We start from the raw sequence: 16,572 nt of genomic DNA on the forward strand, positions 1-16,572 counted from the left end.
CCGGCAGCATGTCTCTTTTGTCATGTCCTTGATTTTTATGGGATATGCAAACATGATCCACATGGATATAGATAGACACAAGGGTTAAAGAAACAATTGGAAGCTTGTTTGTCTTGCTTCACATGTTGTTTATTACCAGTGGATACAAGTAATTGAAGCTGACTTCCAGTTTGTGGGTCGCCTTTCATTTTTTGGTCACATTCTCTCCCTCTGTCAGTCTCTCTAATAGCGGGGAGCTCAGTATCTCGCTTTGGGTTGCACCCACTGCACTTTAACTGAACATAAACTTGAAATCCGGATGTCATTTTGTCCTGCACGTCCCCTCAGGACAAATGTCTCAATGCTACTCTATCTGTCAGATTTCCCACAACTGCAAATTGAAGAAGTTTCCCCTGAGGAGCTGTCAAACATGCTCCCTTTCGCCCCCTCTGCGTGAATTATTTATTTATGCAGATTTACGATGTATTTCTTTGAGTCAGAGGAGCGCTTTGCAATGAAATGTGGAGTCAGCATATTTTCCATAAAGACTCATCAGCGCCACTTCACTAGTTACAAACGCTCGGATACAAATGACAGCCCTGGGAGAGCTTTAATTGCGGACTTCATGTAAACTTCATAAGGCCCTGGCAGTTTATTTGTAAAAGATGCTGAAGTCCAAATAAAAGTCCAGAGTGGTGTCATAGTGGAGCAATTAATATAACAGAAAAGCTTGATCGCCGCCAACTCCTTCTTCCCCCGAAGCGACTTTTTCATAATTCAGCACAAGCGTGGCTTCACTCTATGCTGTATATCCGGGAGTGAGAGCCTCTGTCTGGAAGACTTGGGAGACACAGCTCGGTTCTGAACTTCCTTTCATCTTGGGTGGCAGGGGAGTTATTGTTTCTAAACCTCTGTCCGCAAGAATCTTAAGTCATTTATCATATTCTTTTTCCCAGAGCAAGTTACAAGTTTAATTCAGTTCATTTGTGACCTTTTTTGGTCATGGTTTATTGAAATTAGACACTTATATATGCTGAAGACACTGCATAGATAAGATTAGTCATATAGATGAATCATTCTGTTTGCCAAATTGCTATCATCATCATTAAGGGCCGTTTACTGAGGTACTTTGTGCTAAATACAAATAAGAACAAACATAAAATACCTATGTGGTAAGTTATTAGCATAGGGTGTCTGCGGGCTCTTAAAAAGACTTAATTTTTTGTACATTTCATAAAAAAATGTAACAAAGTCTTAAATTCACAGAAATATTGTGTTGTAGGTCTTAAATCATTTTATTCATTAATTAAATTAATGAATCAAGCACACGTTTCACGCAGCGGATGTCCTTCCAGCTGCAACCCATCTCTGGGAGACATCTACACACACCCATTAACACTCATACACTATGGAAAATTCAGCCTACCCAATTAACCTGTACCACGTATTTGGACTGTGGAAAACTAAAGCAACACATCTCTTTACATCATCTTCCATTAATAAAAAAAAAAACTTTTTACAGAAGTGCCATAACAGGAAAAATCCTTAGCCCTGTATAAGTCTAAAGTTTTATTCATAAGGGTCTTAAAAGGCTTAAATTTGATTAGAAGAAACCTGCAGAAACCCTGTAGCAGGGATGTGTGTGTATACAGTTAAAGTAAGAATTAACCCCACCGCGCTTAATAATTAAGGGGGGGGGTAATAATTCTGACTTCAACTGTATGTGTGTGTGTGTTAACTTTTAAGGCAAACAGTTTGAGATGATTTTCAGCAGTGGCCAAAAGTGATGTCCAGAGAGCACTTTTTGATCATTTAGGTTTAGTTTAGTGATAAGCTAGTTTGGTAAGAGGAAAATATTAAACTTTGTTATGAGAATTAAGTCATAATTATTATGGGAATAAAATGTAAAGTACAGGAAAAATAAATATAGACTTTGATATAATATTGTATTGATTATTATTTGTGTTTTTCTTTAGCAGTGATTCTCTTGCATGTTTTCAATTAAAAATGAAAATGTGCCAACATTGACCAAATATAAAAGGTTTTATATTACTTAAGCATGGGTCTGCAGTATTCAGATGTTCTGTATACAGGTTCACTTTTGGCCATTACTGTATATGTCATGGTTTATTATTTAGCAGGGCTGTGCATCATTCAGAGTTGAGTTAATAATACATTTAAATAAAAATTGTATTGCTTCTATTTAAGTGAGGTACAATAGGCTGGAGAATTGCAGAGATGGAGAACAGTTGAGTTCTGAGAATTAAAAAAGCTAATTTTCTTCATTGTGAAACAAATTGTTTTTATAATAAATGAGAGTTTTAAAGACATTTTGGATTCACTGAATATGCTGTACTATATTCAAAAAATATATAATATTATATAATATATACTATATTAAATCCCTTTGAATGAATTATGATAAATGCCTATTATATAAATTAATATAATACATTTTTAACTAGAAAAACATTGATGAATACTGATTTCAGATCATTGGACAGTAAGATAACAGAGTACAGACTCAATTCAGTCTGTGTTGTCCTGATTTAGAGACTGCAGATCAGGTCCATGTGGGCCTCTTAAGCACCAGGTTGTGTTCTCATCCAGTGGACCGAAGCTCTTGTTTCTGCACTAGCAGTCTAGAGCCTAACTCCTATATTGTTGGGGATTTTTGTGTTTGAGTTCCAGTAAATAGGGACATGAATCGGTGGCGCACCACTGCTGAAGTTCATCCTATGTAAAGGTTTGATCTCTTAACACCGGTGTCTCTTAACACCGGCTTTAAGTCTGAGAACACTAGTTCATAAAGGCCACTACACTTTTTTGAAAGCAGTACATTACACATTTAATCTGAAGTACACCATTCGTGATTTATGTGTGTCTTTGTCCATAACTGCTTTTGAATTGTTCCGTTTTTATTTTTAAACAACATTCATTCATTAGATCTCACTTCACTTTGAGTATGAAAATATTATATGATAATGTAAATGCACATTATATATAGTTAGTCCAGATAAGGCCATGTTTTGTAAATAAATTAATAAATATGGACTGAAAAGCTGTAATACCTAAGGAATTAAATACTCTTAATTTTTCCATATTTATTTATTGATTTTTTTAAATTGGCTATTCAAAAATGTAATATATTTGTTAAAATGTTATTTTTTTAAAAACTGTTATTTTATTAATTGAATAATAATATTAATAATAATAATAATAATAATAACTATATTATAAAATATCATTCAGTTTATTTTTGTTGATTTATTGTTGTGTTGGACATGATCTAGTCATATGTGAAAGATTTTGTCGGCTGCAATTTGTTTTTCTTTTATCTTTTTTTCTATTTTCATGCTAATAAAATATAGCAAAAAAGGACATTGCAAACCTTACTAGTAGTTTTATTCATTTGATAAATATTTTTAAATGATTATATTACTACAACCTCTTTAGTCTAGGGTTGGGAAGAAGTAAAAAAGTGGTGGAGGTTTGGATAAAGATGTTTCCTTCTACTGACTCACAAAACAACCAGCATCAAAATAAGAATAAACTTATTTAAAATAAGTCTTCAGGAGGGGTCAAGGCAAACATAACAAGTCAAACATCCAAACTCAAATATTTAAATCTAATTAAACTAATAAATACAAGAAATCAAGATACAAAACAATACACTAACCCCCTTTCTGTTCTTACAAGGGAGAAAACTTGGGACTTGGGAAAAAATGGCAACCACCTCCCTACAGCTTCCAACAAATTAACAATGAATTGAAAAACAAAGGAATGCATAAATCTTTTAGAACAAAAATAAAGAAAGAAATTTGGTCACTCTTCATTTTGATGATCCGTTTGTAGAATTTAAGTTACATTGCAACTAATTCTCATTAGATTATTTATAGACTGTTAGGTTGAGTAATGGGTTTGTGTAGGTTGACATGTACTTGCAAAGTTTCTTATAGTCAGTTAAATGTCTGTTGAAGGAGCAGTATGAACAAGTATTAAGCAGGCAGTCTACTAATACTTAAATGGACCGTCAAAATAAAGTGTTACCAGAAATTCTGTACAACAGGATAGGTGTTTCCTCGCATGTTTTGGTTAAACAAACCCTCTCACAGAAGGATTAAAGGTCTTCACAGACATCACCAACAATTTAACCACAACACTAAAACCCCAATAACAAACCACCAGAAGGGTTTCTTGCTCCAAGCCTCCACACTCCAAAGATCCTAGCTCTGTCTTATATCCACAAGCCAATTCTTTGGTGGACCAATCAGGGCATAGAATCCATCAATAGATCTAATTAGCAGAGTTGGCATCACATGATCAGAATAAAAGCCTCATTGAAGGAGAAAGAGGGAGAAACAAATACACGACATACACAAGAGATATTCATGGAACGCAACAATGTTATAAAATATTATGTGATTCACTTCATTTCTGTACATTTATTATCGTTAAGATACAGATAAATTTGCTAAATTATTTTTGATTTGTCTTTTATTTATATGCATATAAAATATGTTAAAAAGAAGTTGCCCTTGCTTCTTTTTGGCTCGTCATATTGCTAAATATTGACAGAACTTTTCATTTGAATGGTGAATCCCTCTTTTACATCATAAAACGGATGGTCACCCTTTAGCCACACTCCCACTGAGAATCAAGGATGAACCAATGGAAATGAAGACGTTTCTTCTAATTTCACACACGGCGCTTGATCGCTTGGCTCTTATTATGTCTCATTTGGTTCTCCTCTTTGCCTCTGATGAAAGAGTGGCAGAGAAGCCGAGGCAGCACAAAGGGAGGCCATCCATTTAAAGACCATTTGTTTGGAGCGGCTTTAACCCACTCCTCTCCTCCTCCCATCACGCCGTTTACTTACTCGCTCAGTCTCTCATTAGCAACACTGCTTTTTTTTTATTAATTCATTCTAATTTGATTAGTCAGAGTGACAGACTACAAACAAGAGGATGCTACACCCTGTCTTCTCCTGTTTAACTACCCTTCATTCTCACCCCTCTTTCTGGTTCACAGAAGAATGTGTCATCCTTGAGAAAGGCGGCAAGGTCAATGGCTGCCAGTGACCCAAGACACATCTGGCTGCATGAAAGGACTGAGCTGAAGTGATGGAAAACTTTAAACGCACTCGAAAAGTGCAAGTGTTAATGACCACAATCCATTCCAGAATCATTTCAGTTCATCTCAGCCGAATAACAGGGAGATGGGAATAAAGAACAAAAGCTGCGAGGAACGAAAGCTGTTAATTAGTCCAAGATCATTTGATAGAATGGAGGTCTTGGACAGGCTTGACTTTCTCCCCCAGCCCGTCAAAACTCTGTCAAAATCCTTGTTAAGCAGCAACTAATTTGGGAAATTATGTCAGCTGTTAAGTGAAGAGTAAGACACTCGAGGGGAGGGCCATTTGGGGAGGGGTGGGGGTGATCATACGCTTGCTTTGAGGCCGTGGTTCAATAATGTGTAAGGTGAAGAAAAGGGCTTTCCCTCACGGATGAGGTCAGGACTTCTGTGACTGCTATTTGAGTTGTTTAGTGCTGAAAGCCTGTGGCTTGATTGCAGGCAACTTGGCTGGAAACCACAACGGAGTCATCTGGAGTCACTTTAGGCCGAGTAGTGAAGTCCCTGGTGCATGTACCCTTCATGCTTAAGTGTGCACAATATATACTTGTAAATTTTACAACAAGTCTCTTTCACTCTATCAAATGGCTGTCCGTGTAATTTCATTATGTTAGTTTTGTGATGTTCAGAGAGATGAAGTGTTTCTATTTAGTTCGCACTAATGATCCTTAGGTTAGCTGAAGGTAATTTTTTTTCTTAGTCAACCTCTGGTTTGTTATTATGGAACAGCTTTGGTTTTCCAGTTTTAGAGTAAAACATGGTTTTGACAATACAGTTTTTATGTAAAATAATGTTGTTAATTTTCATAACAATATGTTAAAACTTCTATGTCTCTTAGACTCATATGGCGCAATTTGTTGCTATTTTCAGATCAGCGCAACCCTAATTTTCATGTTTTGCACCACATTGAAATAGCAAATCCATTTGCACCACTTTGTGGACTTATGGGTTTGCTGGTCTAAAAAAAGAGGTGTGTTAAGGAGCATTATTGGTGTGTTGTTATTTTGAGGAACTGAAATAGACTTCCTTTGGCCAGTTAAAGGGCTTTTTTCAGTTTAATAATGACACTTTGCATTTGTATAATGTTATTATTATTAGCAGTTTTATTTATCATATGCATATTTATATATTTTTTAATGAAAACAAGTTAAGATTTGTCCACCTGTTGGGTTTTAGAGACGTATGCATAACCATGGGGCATAAGAATAGGACGTGTGGTTAGATATGACCCCATTTTGTTATTATTGTTCATTCGTTTGCTAGAAATTAGAACTGAATTTAGAAACAGTTTTAAAACAAATTTTTATGCTTAAACAAAATTAAATATGTTGGCTAATGGATGTCTTCAGGGGAGTGCGTACAACACCGTTTCCTTATTCACGAAAGTAAAGGAGTAAAGTAAAGAGTAAAAGAGGCCGAATGGCTCGTTTTTATTCTCTGTGCAGATGGTCTGTTGAACTGTTTTCTTGCTAGGGAAGCATTCAGTTTGTTCGCTTACAAAGTCCACCATGTAAATAGCAAATGTGTCATGGCATGGCACAGCTGACTCCTAAAGGGAATGGGAGATGAGACTTCAATTGGTTTAATGCAAGTTATGCTCAAAACACAGCCATAACTCAATAAGAAAAGAGCACAACCCTGTTAGACCATGCGCCACGGTGCAAAGCGTATTTTTCTGTTTTTGAAATAGTAAAAGTGGATTCGGACATGCCCTTAATGATTTTTTCTTGCGCTTTAGACTTTGCGCCTAGATCGTTAAAATAGAACCCTAAGTGTATGCTCCAATGCATTCAGGATTTGCAACAGTATAAGTTGGAAATAGTCAGATCTATACTCTTAAAGTGCTTAGTAGGTAATAAATGGCTTATAAAAACTGTACAAATATAATTTTGTCCCATGAAGTTGCCTGTACAAAAGTACAAAATGTATAATAAACTAAAGTGCACGAAACAAAAAGTATGTTCATTCATAAAAGAATATCCAATTATATATGGATCACCAGAGAGTTAAAAGTCTCCAATTTGTTTTCATTCTTTCCTTATTTAGCCTCACATCACCTTTGGCTTAATTAGTTTTTTCAGAACCTAAATAATATTATGAGAAATTTCCATGCGTTTCAATGGTTACCAAACCTGTTTGATTATCAATGTTCTTAAAAAGAAACTCTTTTGTTTTTCTGCTGAATAAAGAACACCATACAGGAACGAGGGTGAAAAGGTTTTGATTAACTATTTCTTTAATGCATTTTTTTTATTGCTGTTGAGTCAGCATGTTTGTTTCAATTCGCCAAACTATGTTTATTTGTTTTCTCGTTGCGATGGAGAAAATTTAATTATGCTAATACTGGCTTCATTTTTAAGCTGCCCGAGGACAGAAAAGAGGCAGCACAGCAAAAAAAAAAAACAAATGACTGTGTAAACATCAAAGTGTATCACCTTTTCTTTGTCTCCATTCCAGCTTTATTAATAGCACATATTTTTATACAGTGCAAGAAATTGAGAGCAAACAGGGGAGACAAAAATAAACAGAAACCAGAATCACTTGGCACTGCCATGTAGAGGTCTACAGAAAACCCAAGTCAGTGCCAACCCTCTCAATGCCCAGTGCCAGACCCGTTGGCAGAAAAGCAGGAGCATTTTGCTTTTTTCCCCCACCTCATTCCTCCTGTGCTCAGTAATCTGGCCTGTGCATGTGGGGAAAACTGCTGAAAATGGCTCAGGTGCTGTTAAAGTTTGCCAGAGATTTGATGCAGAGATACAAACATGTCTATAACATGATATTTTCTGCTGTCAGTTCGTTTTAAAGTCTAGCTAAATCCAGGAGAAAGGATTGACCGCTTGTATGACCCGTAACAGAAAACCTGTTGTTATGAGATTGGGCTAAGATTTGTCACATTCTAAAACTTGCAGATTGCGTACAGTTTTTTTTTTTTTTTTGTCAAATTGCTGTATATTGATTCATTAAAACAAATACATGAATTTTGGACTCTTTTCACCAACTGCTATGATGCATTTCCTTAATTATAGATATTGCCTAAAACCAACATTTGTCTACCCCTTCCAATGGTCGTTTAGAAACATTAAGGGACTTAGTCCCTTTATTAATCTGGGGTTGCCACAGCTGAATGAACCACCAACTTATCCAGCATATGTTTTACGCAGCGGATGCTCTTCCAGCTGCTAACCATCTCTGGGAAACACTCATGCAATCTCATTCACACACATACACTACGTGCACACAGGCTAAACGGTCACCTGATCAGTTTCTTCATCATTAACATGGCGCAGGAAATTGGTTGTTGTCACTTTGGCAGCTAATGAGTTTGCTCCTCATCATTTTAAATGCTCAGTATCATTGTACGCTATTAGGCTGCAGCGTGTTTTTCGGAGACCCTCCTCCACCTCAGCTCCACCTGTGTTTAGATCTGCTAAAGGGGTTAAATATATATTAAGTTTGCAGCAGCAGCATGTTATATTCTCAGATGGTATGACTGAATATATCGGCAGTAGCAGGTCTCGCTGTGCCACAGTACTTGCTGTTCCACAATCATCAAAGCAGCAGCTTAGAATATCTATGCCGCCAAGACCAAACACATCAACATACATATTCATTACCATCCTAAATCCCAAGTGTGGTCAAGAGAGAAGACAGTTTATAGCTTTTTAATGTTTTTGTCATTAATTGTTTTGTTGTTGTCGAGAGGAAGAGGGAGCAAGATTCTGTTTTTGCTGTAAACCACAGGAAAATAGACAGATATTATGAAATACTTCTCTTTTGCAGAGAAGGAAAAGGAAAATATGGGAAACCTTTCTTCCAGACTTGGGAAAATGTTTGGTTTGCGTTTTCAAATAAGACAAAAATAATATTTGCTTTCATTTTAGTTTAAAACACATTGCTATACCTCGTTGTTTTAGTCTAGAGCCCAAAGTAAAAGAATAAAATTATAATATATGAATGTTTTTTTCTCTTCTGAAAGTTTTTTCTTTACTTTTCCCTACAGTGGGAAGAAGTAAGCGGCTACGATGAGAACATGAACACCATCCGTACCTATCAGGTGTGCAATGTCTTTGATGCCAACCAAAACAACTGGGTGCGCACCAAGTACATCCGGCGAAGAGGAGCTCAACGTATTCATGTGGAGATGAAATTCTCAGTGCGAGACTGCAGCAGCATCCCAAGAGTCCCTGGTTCTTGTAAGGAAACCTTCAATCTTTACTACTACGAATCTGACAGCGACACTGCCACCAAAACATTCCCCCCATGGATGGAAAACCCATGGATAAAGGTGGACACCATTGCGGCCGACGAGAGTTTCTCTCAGGTCGACCTGGGTGGACGTGTGATGAAGATTAACACTGAGGTTCGCAGTTTTGGCCCCGTCTCCCGGAACGGTTTTTACCTAGCCTTTCAGGACTATGGCGGGTGCATGTCATTGATCGCCGTGCGTGTGTTCTACCGGAAGTGCCCTCGTACCATACGTAACGGAGCGATATTTCAGGAGACGCTTTCGGGAGCAGAAAGCACTTCACTTGTAGCGGCACGGGGAGTCTGTATCCCTAATGCTGAGGAGGTCGACGTTCCCATTAAACTGTACTGTAATGGAGATGGAGAGTGGATGGTCCCTATTGGTCGCTGTATGTGTAAAGCAGGTCACGAGGCAGTGGAAAATGGAACTGTTTGCCGAGGTAAGAGCGCTCTTCTGATAATATGTAGTGGTCTTGTTATTGTTGCACAGAACTCTTTTCATTTTTAGGTCACAGCTGCTTCTGACCCTGAGTACTGGATAGAGAAAAGTCTTTGTTTGCTGGTCTGTCTTTTGGTTATGTCATGTTATTAGCGCGGTGTCCTTGTAGTTTCATGTTCAGCTTGTTTTCTTTTTAACAATGTGGATCACGCTTTAAAAAGATGTCCTGTAGATGCAACAATGCTGATTTTTTTGGTCAATTAATTATAATAACTCATTACTGAATCATCCCGTTAGTGACAGTTAATGCATTGCACAAAAAAGAAGTTCAAATTAATCAGACAGCTTAGGAAGAATGATTATACAGCTTATAATATACTTATTATACAGCTTTTCAACACACAAATAGTTATTACTATACAAGAAATTAAAGCTGCAGTAGATGATCTGCCAATATGCTAGCGATGGCATAATAGCTTTGAAAATGGACAACTCTCCACTTCCGACCAAAGCCACGTCTCGGTAAGTCATGAACGCACACTGAATAGTTGATGATCTGATGACAATAGACAACTTTAGATCATGTCATTCACCAGTTAGAAAACTCTATGAAGATATTCACTTTGTCCAGTGTAGTTGTTGACAGGCCAGCAGGTGAATTATAGTTCCCCAAAACTGCCATTGGGGTAAAGTTGGTTTTATATTGGTACATTCAGACTTTCTCCCTAATAATACAATTTCTGAATAGTATTGTTTGCCAATTCTAAATAGTGAAATCATCTAATCAGCCACTGACTATAAAATACAACATTGTTCACAGTCAGTGAAATAGTGCTAATGTTGTTTTGAAGTCATACCTACACGCTGTTTCAGACTGAATAATCGAAGTAACGTTAGATAGAGTGGGAGTGTCACAGTTTGTCTCCGTTCAAAAATGAACGAATGTGCGAATATAAATCAAACCTCAATTCAGTAAAGCTGGTTAGGCAGAAGAGCCCTATTTACTTATGTTTCATTATTTAACTAAATAAAAATCAGACTAGAAAAAGGAGTTCTACGAACAGAAATAATCCTGTCATTGTTTTACATTTACACTTACGTTACCAAGAGAAAGAACAACTTTTCACTTTCAGTTTTATTTGCTGATTGTCATACATCGCTTGTTTTCATCTCCATTACGCTTGAACAACTAAATGAACGCTTGGGTCCATTTAACTGACTATATTATAGATGTTGTACCAGATACCCCATGAACTTAAAAATAGCCAATTTTTCACTGGACGTTTGAAACACACTGTGCATATAAACCCAATCATGAATGAGAACATACTCTACATAAGCTTTGTGTGGCAAAATGTTTTAAAACATACCTGTCTAAAGGTAATACTTCAGCCATGGTGTCACGCTTCTGATCGCGGTTTTGAACTGCATAACGTCATTTAAAAGTAATTCCGATATTGATTTAGGATTTAGAAAAGTTCTGATTCTTCATTTTTTGGCAGAAGCCCTTTCAAAAACCATCTTTCTTTTGATGGATACACAGCCACATTGGTCTTTCAGAATGAGGTCTTTCAGGTTGATGCAGTTTTCCTGATGTCTCTCTCATGCAAATGACATATCTATCTGCGTAAAGAGACTACACAGAAATACACATTTAAATTTTTGTCTCTTAGTTTATTAAAATACATATAAATACATTTAGATCATTTGCTTTAATCAGTACTATTGAAATGCAAAAAGACTTTCAATCTACAAAACAAATAGACACAACTGCACCTTTAATTTATCAATCAATAGCAACAGGCTAACGCAGAAATTTTATTGAAAATACTAGGCTAAAATAAACTGCCATATTTTGAAGACATGGCGGGGGGAAATGGAATTTAATGCAGTGATTCTTGTCTGATCTGAGACCCACTTCATATCGTATATCTATCAGGCAGTGAAGATCGCTGATTTTTAAAGAAATCAGATCTTAAACCTGATAATTTTAGTAATGGAAAGATCACTGGAAGCCCTTGGGCTGCCTGGCTGAAAATTAAAAGTCTGTGTGCATTCTCCATTATTGCACATACAGTATAATATTGATTTCAGCTTCGTTTTTAATTTGCTGGTGTCAGCTTAAGGTTGTTAAATGATATAAAAAAGAGCTTTTGATTTCAATTTTAATTATTACGCATCCTAAGTAAACATTGCAGTTGAAAACTCTTGTGTCAGCATATATTAATTCAACAAGGTTATTTACAAAATGCAGAATGTAATAAGGATAAAAAATATATATTTATAAAGGATAGCATTTTTTTTATTGTAATAAGATATATCATTTAGTATTCTGAAATGAACTACAAGCTACACTTTGTTTTTTCTTTCAAGCCCAAGGTCTCGAAATGGCCCGCTGTTGATGTTGTGGTTTCGCTGTGATATCCCAGGCAACTCAAACATGTTCATGTGGGTAGTACGGCTGTGTTTTTTCCCCCTTTCACAGTATCCCTGTGCAGCATCAATGTAAGCTGGCCCTTTCACAGCGTGTGAGCGTATTGATCGTTTCTTATCCAAACCCCAGTGCTCCTCTCCTTCAGCCTGCCTCACCTGTAATTCAACTCGCTCTACAGCGGGAGCTCTCGTTTCGCCCGATGGCGGGTCCTGTTCCCACGGCAACGACAGCCTTCAGACAGGCTCCACGCTGGCACAGACGACACAATAAAACGCCCACCTGTGTTTCAGACCCCCCCTTCCCTTCCGCACCCACTCGCACAGACAGACAACGCACACACTCGTGAGGCTGGCTGTAATTACCACACCGGCTCCCCGTCTAGGCCAGGATGAGCTGTGATAATAGCCACTCATTGCAGGCACTAGCAGGGCGGCGCTCTGCCGATACGCATTCAATGACAGTTAATGAGTACGGTCACAATCCTTCCTCAGGAGCACCTGCCGACAAATCGTCAAGCAGTCTACTCTAAATTGAAGAGCCTGTGTAATTATACACATTTGGATGTTTTTGGCCTACATGCAATTTACTGCAATGCTATGGATTTTAATATTACAAGTGTCTGCTTGGACTTGAGGAGTCTCTGTAAACAGCCGAGTCTAAAAACAATGTGCTTGTAACATAATGGAGAGGTTCATAGTCAAATCAAACAAGCCATAAAAAGGTGCTTCTAATGCCGTTCACATCACACTGTCAGTGTTTTGCTGAAAGACTGTTACTCCTAACAGAGAGAATAATTACCCTAATCACTTGGTATTTAGCTCATTTTCATAAAGCATTAGCGCATATTAATGCATTGAGGAATATTTCATAATATTTTACCGTGGCAGGAGCTGATTGCAAATCTGGGATAAAAAGTCGTAATGTAATATCATTTCTCCAATCTTGCGTCGCCATTTATAATCCCATGAGCTAGATAATGTTAATGAGGCGCTAGCACTGACCTAGAGAATAATGACAGAGCATTTGAGGATTGGCTCTGATTACATTTGTTTTGAAGTTGTAGAAATGACTGAATTATGCTGGAATACAGTGCATTATTTTCTAAAAGCACAACAGCCTCCAATATTGTCTGTAGGGATAGTTTGGGTAGATGTCTATGGCTATTTATTTTTTAACATTTTGAATATACAATGTAATTGTATTATATGTGTATTTTCATCCATCCATCCATCCATTCATCCATTGATGGTGATTAATTGAAAAGTAATCGAAATCGACATACAGAACCTGTAATCTATAAAATTTTTCCAGGTCAATTTTTTCAATTACTTTCCCTAAGGTGTGTGGAGTCTTGTAACCCCAATCTGTTAAGGCTGATTTATACTTATTATATTATGATTTGTACTTATTATATTATTCTGTATGGTCCGGTGCAGCCTCTGTATAACCATGTAAAATATAACTACACGTCGCTACAACGTGCGCAAGCTTTGTGATTGGTCAGTTTGGTAGCAGTGACAAGGGTGGACAGTGCGGAGAGTCGCGTTTTAGGCCATGTGTGTTTTCATTTCAGTTGTTGATGTTCAATAAAGGATCATAGATAATAGTTGGTGTGTTTTAATTATTTTAAAATCAAGTAATGCAATCCAGAAATCTCTAACTGGTAATATGTGAGCATATTTACTGTACAAAACTGGTCAGTGAACTATGAGGGAAAAAACATAAAATAAATAAATAAAATAATTGTTCATTAATTGTCATCGACTTGTTCAATGTTCATTTAATCGAGATTTTAGGTCAAATCGCCCGTCCATCCATCCATCTATCCATCCATCCTAATTTGTACCAATCAAAATACACTTTAACCAGGACTGTAAGTGTAGTTAAACTATATTGTAAAACATTACTGAATTAAATAGATATATTTTATTAGACTTTGTTTTTATTTTTATATTGTAAATATACCATTTATTATTATTATTATTATTATTATTATTATTGTTATTATTATTATTATTATTATTATTATTATTGACTGCTAGTATTTTAGATAAAATGTTTTTTTTTATTTTACATACATTAACGTATGTATTATTCTTTGTATTACTGTATAAATTAATGTTAAATTATTTATTTCACTTAAAATGTATTTTATAACAATAATTTACTCATTGCGAACAAAGTCGTATCTTGCTTGAGAATATTATTGAATTATTTGGAGTGATAGCTCTTAGTGGGGCCGTGTACTATTCAGATTCACAAACTAATTGCAAAGAAGTCAGTTCTAGCATCAATTCAGAATGTTCAATTGTTTTATGAGGACCCAAGGCCATATTTAGAAGAAAAAAGTTTGATGAGAACAATATTAAGCCATCTAAGATGAAAGGTTATTGATGGTGGTTGCCTGTATTATACATAAGCGGTTTCTATCGAAGTCTGCCTTCGATTCATCCAGCCATTTATCTCTCTGGCAAAGGAAAGCTGATACCACTGCGTGAGACAATGTCAGGACTGTGGTCAGTGGTCGGGGGATGGGTTGATGTAAGAAAGAGGGGCTTTTTAACTGCTGGGAGTCGGGCGTAATGAATTGATTTGTGGAAGATGTTTTCGCTGAGATGCCATGGTATCCATTTACGTTGTGGGTTGCAGTAGGTCATAAGATCTCCAGATGAAAGATCTATCTCGCAGCTACTTTCACAACTCCTCCAACACTTTATGTAGACACCTCTTGTAGAACGAGCATGTAATTATGCATGCTTCAATTAAGTCTTCTGCAGGGCTTTCAACAGATAACAATTCTTTGACCTGACGTGTGTCAAAATATTGACAACATACCAATTTATGGATGTTCACGATGGCACTGAATTCTTGTCACAAAAATTAAGAGCGTTTTGCTAACAATATTACATTTCCTCCCAGGGAGGCGCCATAAGTAAATGAAGCAAGCCAGGCTCTTTTAGCAGAAATGCCCTTCATAAAGGCAGATCTGATTTCGTTTAGAGCTGCGTGAAACAGAGACCCTCTGGAGACGCACAGGGTCTTGTACCATTTCAAATGAACATGTTCTGCGAGAACGTGTTCATTTGAAATGGTAGCAGAACACTCAGAAGGACAAAATAGACGACATGTTCATGGTTGCTGGGTCTTTATGTTGCCAAACAATAGTCATATTTTCCCAAATTGCAATCTGATCACACAATCTGTAGAAGAATGGCTTAGATGTACAAATATGGAGATAGGTTATTAAAACAGCTAGGCATGAGCCGGGATACGTTTCTGACTGTATGATAACATTGTATGAAAATATCTACTGTTTAATTTTAGGAAACATTTATAATATTTTGGAGCAGTAAACATGTCAGGCTAAATAATTAAAATAAATAATTGACTTCTGTTGTCTTCATTAGTTAGTTAGGCACAGATTTCTTTGCAACACATAAAAAACACATAAAAAACTAAAACAAAATTGCATATACCTTAGTAATGATTTATTTTTGCAATTGCAATTTTAAAAACCTTGACTTTTCCAAACCACTGTAAACCTTAAAACCAGTTATCGTCCCATGCGGCAAGTGTTCAAAATGTCTTGAAATGATCTTAAAGTAAGATAAATTCCCTAGAGGTCATATTAAAAGGAGTGTTTATATTAAATATATGTTTTATTTAATTTACTTAAAAGTTTACACTTAACAATTGATTAATAATAAAGTTAGTTTTGCATGCTGTCCCGGGAGAGAGCCCTGAGCCGAGAATATCCACGAGCCCAGGACTTCCTCCCAATTGAAGGGCCATTGGAACTCCCTTGCTTGTGAGCGTGTTAGGAGTAGCTGAGACATAGCTGGCTAATAGTTTGTCTTAAGATGCTACTTTGGAGTAGGGAAAACCCACACGAGCATAGGGAGAACATGCAAACTCCGCACAGAAACACTGACTTGCCGGGTGAGGGGTCGAACCAGTGGCATTTTTGCTGTGAGGCAATAGTGGTAAACATTGGGCCACCCTATCAGGAGAAGGATTTGAAAAGGGGATTCCTTAAGATGAAGATGACTGAGGTGCAAAATTCAGGTAATTTATAGTGAGTCAGTATTCATCTGAATAGGGCAATATGAGGAGCTGATGCAGGACCAGCTGTGATCAATCAGTAGTACGAGATCCTCTTGAAATTAGTCTATTAATAAACCGCCCTTATCACTAAATATGTGGATCACTTTTATTCATTGTTTACTTGCTTTTACCCACATATGAGCCGGTAGCCATTGAATATGCATTTTTTTGAATCACATTAAATATTCTATTGACCAAAAAAAGTCACCAACATCTTGATTGTCCTAAATTTACAGCA

General features: G+C 36.7%; 1 protein-coding gene across 11 annotated transcripts in view; it reads left to right on the forward strand.

The window, feature by feature from the left end:
* The window catches only part of ephb2b (eph receptor B2b), a 258,150-nt gene that overhangs the window by 133,893 nt on the left and 107,685 nt on the right, over positions 1–16,572 (forward strand). For all 11 annotated transcript variants that reach the window (XM_073915884.1, XM_073915888.1, XM_073915881.1 and 8 more), the window contains 1 exon segment: positions 9,113–9,797. In XM_073915884.1, the coding sequence (XP_073771985.1) occupies positions 9,113–9,797 (685 nt within the window).

This window comes from Danio rerio, chromosome 11, assembly GCF_049306965.1.
Source record: "Danio rerio strain Tuebingen ecotype United States chromosome 11, GRCz12tu, whole genome shotgun sequence".
Taxonomy (NCBI): Eukaryota; Metazoa; Chordata; class Actinopteri; order Cypriniformes; family Danionidae; genus Danio; species Danio rerio.